At 36.4% G+C, this 12,160-nt stretch overlaps 1 protein-coding gene across 1 annotated transcript in view; it reads right to left on the bottom strand.

Annotated features, from left to right (window-relative positions):
* The window catches only part of TBC1D8B (TBC1 domain family member 8B), a 55,937-nt gene that overhangs the window by 25,184 nt on the left and 18,593 nt on the right, over nucleotides 1-12,160 (bottom strand). Inside the window, exons 5-7 of the mRNA XM_047082113.1 lie at nucleotides 11,461-11,701; nucleotides 8,204-8,411; nucleotides 6,500-6,667 (exon numbers count right to left, since the gene is read on the bottom strand). Of these exons, the coding sequence (XP_046938069.1) occupies nucleotides 6,500-6,667; nucleotides 8,204-8,411; nucleotides 11,461-11,701 (617 nt within the window). The remainder of the gene's footprint in view (nucleotides 1-6,499; nucleotides 6,668-8,203; nucleotides 8,412-11,460; nucleotides 11,702-12,160) is intronic.

The raw sequence follows: 12,160 nt of genomic DNA, 5'->3' as shown, positions 1-12,160 counted from the left end.
ACATGAACAGAATAAAAAATAAAAAACATGATCATCCCAAAAGCCATCAGACAAAATTCAATGTCCTTTCATGATAAAAACTTTCAACAACGTGGGTATAGAAGACACATACCTCAATATAATAAAGGCCATATATGACAAGCCCACAGCTAACATCATGATCCATGGTAAAATGTTGAAAGCTTTCCCTTTGAGATTAGGAACAAGATAAGCCAGCCTACTCTCACCACTGCTATTCAAAATAGGACTACAAATCCTAGCTAGAGCCATCAGTCAAGATAAAGAAATAAAATGTATCCAAATAGGAAAGGAAGAAGTAAAATTGTTTCTGTTTGCTGATTAAAGGATTTTGTATACAGAAAACCCTAAAGATTCTACCAAAAACTACTAGAAGTGATAGAGGAATTCAGTAAAGTTAAATACAAAATCAATGTACAGAAATCTGCTTCATTCCTATACACTAATAATGAAACAGCAAAAAATGAAATTAAGAAAACAACCCCATTTACAATTGCAACAAAAATAATAAAATATCTAGGAATAAAATTAACCAAAGAGGTGAAAGACTTGTACTCTGAAACCCATAAAACACTGATGAAAGAAATTCAAGACAACACAAAGAAATGTAAAGATATTCCATGCTTATGAGTTGAAAGAACAAATATTGTTAAAATGTCTGTACTATCCAAAGCAATATATACACTTAACGTAATCCCTATCAAAATACCAACAGCATTTTCCACAGAACTGTAACAAACAATCCTAAAATTTGTATAGAACTACAAAAGACTTTGAATAGCCAAAGCAATCTTGAAAAAGAAAAACAAAACTGGAAGTATCATAATTCTAGATTTCAAATTATATTACAAAGTGGTAGTAATTAAAACAGCATGGTACTGGCATAAAAATAGACACACAGATCAATGGAAGAGAACAGGACACTCAGAAATAAACCCACAATTATATGGTCAATTAATTTTGACAAAGAAGGAATGAATACCCAATGGGAAAAAGACAGTCTCTTCAACAAATGGTGTTCGGAAAACTGGACAGCCATAGCAAAAGAATGAAGCTGTATCACTTTCTTATACCATACACAAAAATAAAGTCAAAATGGATTAAAGACCTAAATGTGAGACAGGAAACCATAAAAGTCCTTAAAGAGAGCACAGGCAGTAATCTCACATTGGCTGTAGCAACATTTTTCTAGACATGTTTCCTGAGGGAAGGGAAATAAAAGCAAAAATATGGTTTTAAGGTATGTTCCATCTATCCCTACTTTCTTGAGGGTATTTTGTCAAATGCTTTTTCTGCATCTATTGAGAGGATCATATGGTTCAGATCCTTTCTTTTATTAATGTGGTGTATCATGTTGATTGATTTCTGAATATTCAACCAGCCCTGCAGTCCAGGAATAAATCCCACTTGATCATGGTGAATAATTCTTTTAATGTACTATTGAATGTGATTTGTTAGTATCTTGAGAATTTTTACATCCAGGTTCATCAGTGATATTGGCCTTTAATTCTCCTTTTCAGGGGGTTTTCGAATCAAGGTAATTCTGGCTTCATAGAAAATGGTGCTGGGACAATTGGACAGCGACATGCAGAAGAATGAAACTGGACCACTTTCTTACACCATACATAAAAAATAGATTCAGAATGGATGAAAGACCTAAATGTGAGACAGGAAACCATCAAAATCCTACAGGAGAAAACAGGCAGCAACTTTTGACCTTGGCCGCAGCAACTTCTTACTAGACATGTCTCTGGAGGCAAGGGAAATAAAAGCAAAAATGAATTACTGGGACCTCATCAAGATAAAAAGCTTCTGTACAGTGAAGGAAACAATTAGCAAAACTAAAAGGCAACTTACAGAATGGGAGAAGATATTCACAAATGACCTATAGGATAAAGGGTTAGTATCCAAAATCTATAAAGAACTTATCAAACTTGGGTGCCTGGGTGGCTCAGTCAGTTAAACGTCCGACTTCAGCTCAGGTCATATGATCTCACGGTTTGTGAGTTCAATCCCCTCATCAGGGTCTGTGCTGACAGCTCAGAGCCTGGAACTTGCTTTGGATTCTGTGTCTCCTTCTCTCTCTGCCCCTCCCCTGCTCATGCTCTCAAAAATAAATAAACATTAAAAAAAATTTTTTTTTAATTTTTTTTTTCAACGTTTATTTATTTTTGGGACAGAGAGAGACAGAGCATGAACGGGGGAGGGGCAGAGAGAGAAGGAGACACAGAATCGGAAACAGGCTCCAGGCTCTGAGCCATCAGCCCAGAGCCTGACGCGGGGCTCGAACTCACAGACCGCGAGATCGTGACCTGGCTGAAGTCGGACGCCCAACCGACTGCGCCACCCAGGCGCCCCAACATTAAAAAATTTTAAAAAAAGAACTTCTCAAACTCAACACTCAAAAACAAATAATCCAGTGAATAAATGGGCAGAAGACATGAATAGATACTTTTCCAAAGATGACACCCAGATGGCTAACAGAGACATGAAAAGATGCTCAACATCACTAATCATCAAAGAAGTAAAAATCAAAATCACAATGAGATACCACCTCACACCTGTCAGAATGTCTAAAATTAACTTTGGAAACAACAGTTATTGATGAGGATGTGGAGAAAGGGGAACCCTCTTGCACTGTTGGTAGAAACGCAAACTGGTGCAGCCACCCTGGAAAACCATATGGAAGTTCCTCAAAAAAATTAATAATATGGGCACCTGGGTGGCTCACTCAGTTAAGTGTCTGACTCTTGATATCGGCTCAGGTCATGATCTTGTGGTTCATGAATTCCAACCCTGTGAATTCCACCTCTAGCGCAGAGCCTGCTTGAGATTCTCTCCCCCTCTCTTCCCCTCCCCTGTGTGTGCTCTCTCATAAAATAAACTTTGAAACAAATTAAAAATAGAACTACTCTATGACCCAGCAATTACACTACTAGGTATTTATCCAAAGGATACAAAAATGTTGTTTCAAAGAGGCACATGCACCCCAATGTTTATAGCTATATTAACAATAGCCAAAAATGGAAAGAGCCCAAATGTCCATCAACTGATGAATGGATAAAAAAGATGTGGTATATGTATACAATGGAATATAACTTGGTGATAAAAAAAAAGAATGAAATCTTGCCATTTGCAACAACGTGGATGGAACTAGAGTGTATTATGTTAAGAGAAATTAGAGAAAGAGGAGTATCATATAACTTCATATGTGGAATTTAAGAAACACAACAGATGAACATAGGGGAAAGGAAGGAAAAATAAGATAAAGACAGAGAGGGAAGCAACAATAAGAGACTCTTAGAGAAACTGAGAGGCTTGAGGGGAAGGTGGGTGTGGGAATGGGCTAAATGGGTAATGGGCATTAAGGAGGGCATTTGCTGGGATGAGCACCTGGTATTATATGTAAGTGATGAAATTAACACTACAATGTATGTTAATTAACTTTAAATAAATAAATTTTTTAAAAATTAAAAATTCTAAAAGGCCAAAATAAACTATTGGGACTATGTCAAAATAAAAGATTTCTGCACAATGAAGAAAGCAATCCACAAAACTAAAAGGCAACCTACTGAAAAGCAGAAGATATTTGCAAATGACATATCTGATAAAGATTAATATCTGAAATATATAAAGAACTTATACAGCTCAATACCCAAAAAACAAAAAATCGGAAACAGATAAAAAATGGGCAGAAGACATGAATAGACATTTCTCCAAAGAAGACAAACAGATGGCCAACAGACACATGAAAAGATGCTCAACGTCACTCATCAGGGAAATGCAAATCAAAGCTGCAATGAGATACCACCTCACACCTGTCAGAATAGCTGAAATGAACAACACAAGAAACAAAAGGTGTTGATAAGGATGTGGAGAAAATAGAGTCCTCTTGCACTGTTGGTGGGAATGCAAACTGGTGCAGCCACTGTGGAAAACAATATGGGGGTTCCTCAAAAAGTTAAAAACAGAACTAGTCTACAATCCAGTAGTCACACTACTGGGTATATTTACACAATAAAATACAAAAACACTAATTCAAAAGGATAAATGCACCATGTTTATTGCAGCATTATTTACAATAGCCAAACTATAGAAACAGCCCAAGTATCCATGGATAGGTGTATGGATAAAGAAGGTGTGTGGGTGTGTGGGTGTATATGTATTTACTGCAGCATTATTTACAACAGCCAAACTACAGAAACAGCCCAATTGTCCAAGAATAGGTGAATGGATAAAAAAGGTGCGTGTGTGTGTGTGTATGTGTGTGTGTTTATTATTTAGCCATAAAAAAAAGAGGAATCTTGCCATTTGCAACAACATGGATAGAGCTAGAGGGTATAATGCTAAGTGAAATAAATCAGCCAGAGAAAGACAAATGACATATGATCTCACGCATACGTAGAATTTAAGAAATAAAACAAATGAGCATGGGGGAAAAAGAGAGTGAGACAAACCAAGAAACAGACTCTTAACTATAGAGAACTGATGGTTACCTCAGGGAAGGTAGATGGGGGATGCGGCAAATAGGGGATGGGGATTAAAGAGTACACTAGAAACAAAATCCATTTCCTAGCAAACCCGTATACTGACTGGTATTTTGTACATATTCTTATTAAACCTCTAGAAATGGGTAAGAGAGACTAGAAAACCTTAGAACTCTGACATATATCTGAAAAGATGATAAACTCATTCTGAAACAAAATCCTTTCCTGATAACTGAGCATACCCAACTCCCAGAGGCACCTGAGAGTTTTCAGGGAAAAATTCCAGTTCTTTAGGTTTAAGACACACAGATAAATTGAAGAAAAAAGATAAGCAGTACATTAAATCTAACACACAGACTGAACCTGAAATGGAATGAGACAGGGAAAAAAGTGACATAAGCAAGAATATGGAAGCACTGGGAGAGAAACTATCAGGACTGATCAGATTTTACCTGTGTCCTGACATCAAACTAAGGAATATCCTGGCTGCACACCTGAAGAGAATGAAAGATTATAAAGTTGGGGCAAGAAAATTCTTGATGGTCAACATGAAGATTCTGTGTCTGGAACTGAGATATATTTTTTTTAATTACATGTTTTAATTGTGTTTTTCTATTATCAAAGAGAAAGCTAGTCTTATCAATACTGCATTATAATGGACTGAGCATATTATTTTTAGTCTCTACTACGGAGAGGTAAAAGCCTCTATAATCCAATCCAAATGAATAACATAGCCAGTAAAGCTAATGTTGATTTTTTTCTTCAAAGTTTTAATTAAAATACAATAGATATAATGTGATAAGTTTTATCAATCTATTAAAACATGAGTTTCCTAGGCATTAAAAATGAAAATTTGAATTGAAACTATCTACATTTCTATAAAGGACAGGGGCGCCTGGGTGGCGCAGTCGGTTAAGCGTCCGACTTCAGCCAGGTCACGATCTCGTGGTCCGTGAGTTCGAGCCCCGCGTCGGGCTCTGGGCTGATGGCTCAGAGCCTGGAGCCTGTTTCCGATTCTGTGTCTCCCTCTCTCTCTGCCCCTCCCCCGTTCATGCTCTGTCTCTCTCTGTCCCAAAAATAAATAAATGTTGAAAAAAAAATAAATAAAGGACATACTAAACATCAAAATCAAGCTTTTAACCACCCTTTGCCAAGAATATTTGCCTTCTCTAATACTTTACTAGTAAATAGCTTTGCCACTATTTTGCTTTGGGCTATATTGTGTAAGTAAGGCTGAGCTACTTGATATTAAAGATATTCAGACTGGTTTAAAATTGCAGTCTCTCTACAGCAGTAAGAGGAGAATCCTTTTCAAGGCCTTATTAAATTCTCAAATATAGTTTGAGTTATTAAAAGCCATGTTATGTGAAAGTACAAGATACGGTCAATAGTCAAAAAAGATCAAATGGTAATAATTTTTTTTTAGTGTTAGTTTTTTTTAATATGAAATTTATTGTCAAATTGGTTTCCATACCATACCCAGTGCTCATCCCAACAGGTGCCCTCTTCAATGCCCATCACCCACTTTCCGCTCCCTCCCACCCCACATCAACCTTCAGTTTATTCTCAGTTTTTAAGAGTCTCTTATGGTTTGCCTCCTTCCCTAACTTTTTTTTCCCCTTCCCCTCCCCCATGGTCTTCTGTTAAGTTTCTCAGGATCCACATAAGAGTGAAAACATATAGTATTTGTCTTTCTCTGTATGACTTATTTCACTTAGCATAACACTCTCCAGTTCCATCCACATTGCTACAAAAGGCCATATTTCATTCTTTCTCATGGCCAAGAAATATTCCATAGGAGTTCCTAAAAAAGGACGATTTTCACTTCTGCCTTATGGTGTGACCTACAAAATATAATTTCTTTGGTTTTAGTCTTTTTAAAAAAAAATAAACCTAAGTATGAATAGAAAAGATACTATGAATTCCTTCTTAAAGAATGGACCATACAAAACACAAAGTTTTATTAAACAATGATTTAATTGGTATATAATTACCTCTGTGCTAATATCATGATATGGAGCTGAAGCTGCTCTGCACTTGAGTCTGAATTTTGCCACCAGTTGCTCAAAGTCTTTAACTTCACTGAAGCGAAAAGCCGTCTTTCCTTTGATGCTAATGATGACAGTTTTGGTGGAATCATTTGTCTTATCTATAGCTAAGACCTGGGGGGTGAAAACATTATAAATGAATCACATTCTCCCTTGTTGCTGACACTTTCAGGCAAATATGTTTAGCTTACTCTTTTTGAGAGACGGAGACAGGGAGAAGAGGAGAGGGAGAGAGGGAGAGGGAGGGAAAGTGGGAACACACCTGTGCAGGTGGAGGAGGGGTAGAGGGAGAGAGAATCTTAAGCAGGTTCCACATCCAGCGTGGAGCCCAAGGTGGGGCTCAATCTCACAATCATGACCGGAGCCAAAATCAAGAGTGGGACGCTTAACCAACTCAGCCACCTAGGTACCCCTTTAGCTTACTCTTTTGAGACTAAAGTCTTGGTCCATGGTATGGCTTACTAAGAAATAGACTTTGTGGGGGCAGTGCCTGGGTGGCTCAGCCAAAGCATTTGACTCTTGATTTGGTTCAGGTTATCATCTCATGTTTCGTGAGACAGAGCTCGGAGTCAGGCTATGCACAGACAGCGTGGAGCCTGGTTGGGATTGTCTCTCCCTCTCTCTCTACCCCTCCGCTGCTCATTCTCTCTCTTTCTCTCCAAATAAGCAAAAAAAACAAGCAAAATTTTTAAAAAAGAGAGAGATAAGGGCGCCTGAGTGGCTCAGTTGGTTAAGCATCCAACTCTTGATTTTGGCTCAGGGCATGATCTCATGGTTTGTGAGATAAAGCCCCATGTCAGGCTCTGTGCTGACAGCATGGAACCTGCTTGGGATTCTCGCTCTCCTCTCTCTACCCCTCCCCTGCTCGCTCTCTCTCAAAAAATAAACTAATTTTTTTAAATAGACTTTGGGTACTAGTTGCACCACTGACACAGGTAACCTCAGTGCAAGTTACTTCACTTCTCAAGGAAAAGGTCTACTTAACGTGTAGTCTTTAAAAATGACAGTACAAATGTAAAAATTCAGTGCTATAATGCCGACAATTTATTCCTAACTTACATAAGAGCTATCAATTCTATTCTCTTTGACTATGTGTACCAAACCTAATAGTCTAAGTTTTGGTATTCATGTCATAAATGCCTGAGCATGCTCCACCTTGAGTCATCCTAAACCCTTATCTGATTTATAAATTTTTATTTTTTTTATTTTCACTTTTTTTTTTTCAACATTTATTTATTTTTGGGACAGAGAGAGACAGAGCATGAACGGGCGAGGGGCAGAGAGAGAGGGAGACACAGAATCGGAAACAGGCTCCAGGCTCTGAGCCATCAGCCCAGAGCCTGACGCGGGGCTCGAACTCATGGACCGCGAGATCGTGACCTGGCTGAAGTCGGACGCTTAACCGACTGCGCCACCCAGGCGCCCCTCTATTTTCACTTTTAATAAGAGCTCTTATTCTAGTACTCTTTTCCTTAAGAATGGTGCCCTTATCATGAAAAATAAACATGACTTGAAAACATGATTATGTAAAAATTAATAAAAGGATAGTGCATATAGAGGTTTTAATAACTTATAGAACGAAAGGATATTTCACTCTGTGAATGATAGCATTTCAAACTAAGAACTGATAGGTAACCAAATTTATATTACCTCTCGTAATGGAATAATTATACTACATAGACTGCCATCCTGGCTAGCAAAGCAGATATAGTTTTCTGAGATGCACATTTTTCCATGAGTGTTAAAGTGGCTGAATGGTATCCATAAGCAACATTCATGTACTTCTTTCAAAGCCTCTTCTTTGGGGAGCCTAAAAAAAGCACTGAACTGCTCACTGTGGGCTCGATTTTCCAGACCTCTGTAGACAAGAAAAAAGGGGGCTCAAATAATGACTTCTAAAATGTACACATGCCATATTGATTAATCTAAATGTACTTTAGAGCAGAAAGATTAAATACTACATGCTATGTTCTTCAACAAATTATGAAATGGAAGAAACATTGATTCATAACAAATTCATTTTTTTTGGTCCCTTTTCCAATTTTGTTCTACTACTAGATTACAAGGCACAAAAGTTAGAGATGACACAGGACTTCATCTGTTAAGGAATGATCTGAAGGATTATTATTATATTATTACACATCCATAATATGCAAATATGGCTAAAACCAACATTGGCAAACAATTTTTATATGTGGTTACCAGAAAATCAAGAGTCACCCAGTTCAAATAAAATAAAAATGAAAAACAAAAAATGAAAAAAGAAAACTTAAAAATGAAAATTTATGTGGCGCCTGGTGGCTCAGTCGGTTAAGTGTCCGACTTGAGCTCAGGTCATGATATCACCATCTGTGCGTTCAAGCTCCATGTCAGCCTCTGTGCTGACAGCTCGGAGCCTGGAGCCTGGAGCCTGCTTCGGATTTTGTCTCCCTCTCTCTCTCTCTGCCTCTTCCCTATTCACACTCTGTCTTTATCTCTCTCTCAAAAATAAATAAATGTTAAAAAAATAAAATAAAGAAAATAAAATTTAAAAAGTGAAAATTTATGGCATCAAAACTTACACAAGAAGAATAGTGTATAAAAGATAATGTTAAAAATTAAGTGAAGCAAACATTTAAATGAATGTTTTAAAAAATCCAAAGTAGAGGCAAGATAAAACAACACTGCTTGCACAGTATTGGGCAAAGGATAAGCATCAACAAATAAAGATGACTTGTTAACTGATATATAAATATATGAATAAAAACAATTGCTTAAAATAGTACAATTTTTCTAGAGGCGGTAAACACTTGTGTTAAGCAGCAATGCCATCTGGGGTTGTAAGTAAATTATGCAAGCTCTAACTCAAAGACAACAAAGTTAAAACCAAATTCATCATTCCAGCATATACTATTTGAATATGTGGTATTTCATCATGTCTTTCAAAATAATTCTGATGAACAGAAAGCCACATTAATTTTAACCTCACTGAAATTATAATTTGGTAGGTTATTTTATTATTTTAAAAGATGAGGTCTATTTATATAAATGAAAAGTGCCCATGATACATTGTTAAGGAGGGTAGAAACCAGACTGTGGAATAATATGTGATGTTTAGTCCCAATCATGTTTTTTGCAAATATTTTTTAATTAATGCATTAAAAAGCCTGGAAAGATATACACTGAACTTAACTATTGCTATTGTGCTTTTGTATTGTTTAAATTATAGAAGTAATACATATTTGTAAAAACAATAAGCCAAAACAATAAAGATATTCAATTTTAGAAAAAAGTCATTTGGATACTAAGTCTAAATAAGCTATTGTTCTTCTTAACTTACTAGAAACAAGGATTTAGATACGTATGATTTTCAATAAGCTCTCTTAAAATGCACATAGACAAAAATGAATATCCTAGATCTCATTTAAATAATACAGACTTGGAAAAAATAAAAAAAATAAAAAAATAAATAATACAGACTTGGTAATGAATAACTCCTTGATAGACGGCCATTTAGAGGATATTCTGAGGGAAATAAAATAGCTAAAAGTTTTATTTTTATGGTGGCCAATCAAGGAAGAAACTACAAAAACAAATGCTCAACTATAATATAAACAGGATTCCTAATCCTTATAGAGTTCTATTTATAAATCATACACATGAGGACCTGTAAAGAATTCACCACGGTGATCTATTTTCCAGAAAAGCAGACACGCTCACAAAGAAGTCCTCATGTATCCAGATTTTAGAAATGGTTTAGAAATAGGCAAGAAGAACAACTATACCCAATTAGGGCTACGTAGTAATCACACAACCCTCTAGAGGTCACTTGTTCTGGCCCATCCATAGGACTGCAGCTTAGGTTCCTCTCACAGTTTCCCATAGTCTACATCCTTGTGCTGGGAGCCAGAAGCTGCATTCACTAGCTGTTTCTAGATCCTCTCTTCTCTCCCTCCCCTTTGGCATGCACGTTTCAGTCAACTGTTCTAAGTGTTGAGCAGTACAAAAGGACTCTGGTCCATTTCAGCAAACCAAATATAGTGGCAAAAAGCTATCAGAGATATTTCTCATGCAGACATTAATAATGATTAACATTTATCTAGGGTTTTATATTTTATAAAGTGCTTTCACACATTATACTGTTCATTCCTCACAAGTGCTCTCTGAGGTAGAAATGATAGATGAGTAAGAACTAAGGTCCTGAGAGATAATGCCTTGTCCAAGGGTGGCTGTACTCTTCTAAAGTCCAGGCTTCACTGACTCCACTAACTTGCCTCTTCAAAAAAAATGATACTGTCTATAAATTATGTTTAAAAACAAACAATACATTTTTACAATATCAGACCTAAAGCTGTCTAGACTACTCATAGAGAAATTTAAACTAACTATGCATATAAAAATCTCTATATTTCTAAAAGCACTCCAGGGAAAATCCTACTTGGATCTCAATAATTTTCAAACCTAACTTCTATTACTTCTAAGGATTAAACTCAATGGAGGGGATACTACTTGTAAAATGCATCTGAATAAACTAAAGAAAACCCACACATCAATGATTCCAAAGAAAAATTATCATATAACATAGAACACTTAACTTTTAACAAATCTTTTTTTTTTTTTAATTTTTTTTTTCAACGTTTATTTATTTTTGGGACAGAGAGAGACAGAGCATGAACGGGGGAGGGGCAGAGAGAGAGGGAGACACAGAATCGGAAACAGGCTCCAGGCTCTGAGCTGTCAGCGCATCAGCCCAGAGCCCGACACGGGGCTCGAACTCACGGACTGCGAGATCGTGACCTGGCTGAAGTCGGACGCTTAACCGACTGCGCCATCCAGGCGCCCCAGAACACTTAACTTTTAATGATAATCAATGTTGTTATTCTTTGGTCAAACGATACTTTAAAAAGTATTAATTAAGCTTTGAATACCTCTTGGTGATTTGTAGAGGATCATCAAGGATAGGGTCATTAGCAAATGTTTCCTTATCAAAAAGTCTCTTTATAGCATAGTTTGCCAGCTGTTCCATAAGAAGGTATGTTTCATTAATATGCAAAAACATTGAAAAGTAGTGATTCTCTCCTTGGGAACACACATGAATACTCTCTGTTAGTATAACATTTGAAGTCTTTTCAAGTTTTGAGACTGCATCCCAGGAGATAACAAGTTTTACTGCAAATAAGAATTATAAGCAGGTATAATTAAATTTCTCAATACTGATTAATGCTTATCAATCACCTCTTTTAAGACAATAGCTAACCACTTGAAAAATGCTGCAAACTAAAATACTTTAGACTTCAAGATTAGTTCAAATTTTGAAGCATAACCATTACATACAATAATTGGTGATTCTAGGAAGAGATACAATTTTAAAGAATTTTTTAAAAAAATGTTCTGATTTTATATTTAAATCTGTTACTTTACAAAATTGCATTACCACTGATGCAAAAGCTATATGTGTGCTATGAACATTACTGTTTGATTCTTCTTTATAACTATGGGCCATTAGGTATTATGGCTACTACATTTATATTGCAAATTTAAAACATGGACTGCAGAAAGTAGATAGTTTAGAACAATAAAGGAGTTATATGCCAGGTCACCATCATCATTTAATATCCATTCACTTCC

The sequence above is a fragment of the Lynx rufus genome, unplaced genomic scaffold (assembly GCF_022079265.1).
Source record: "Lynx rufus isolate CCGP_SWC_20201006 ecotype Redwood Valley unplaced genomic scaffold, mLynRuf1.p SCAF_19, whole genome shotgun sequence".
Taxonomy (NCBI): Eukaryota; Metazoa; Chordata; class Mammalia; order Carnivora; family Felidae; genus Lynx; species Lynx rufus.
The sequence above is the reverse complement of the archived record's forward strand: the minus strand, read 5'-3'. Positions and strand labels throughout refer to the sequence as shown.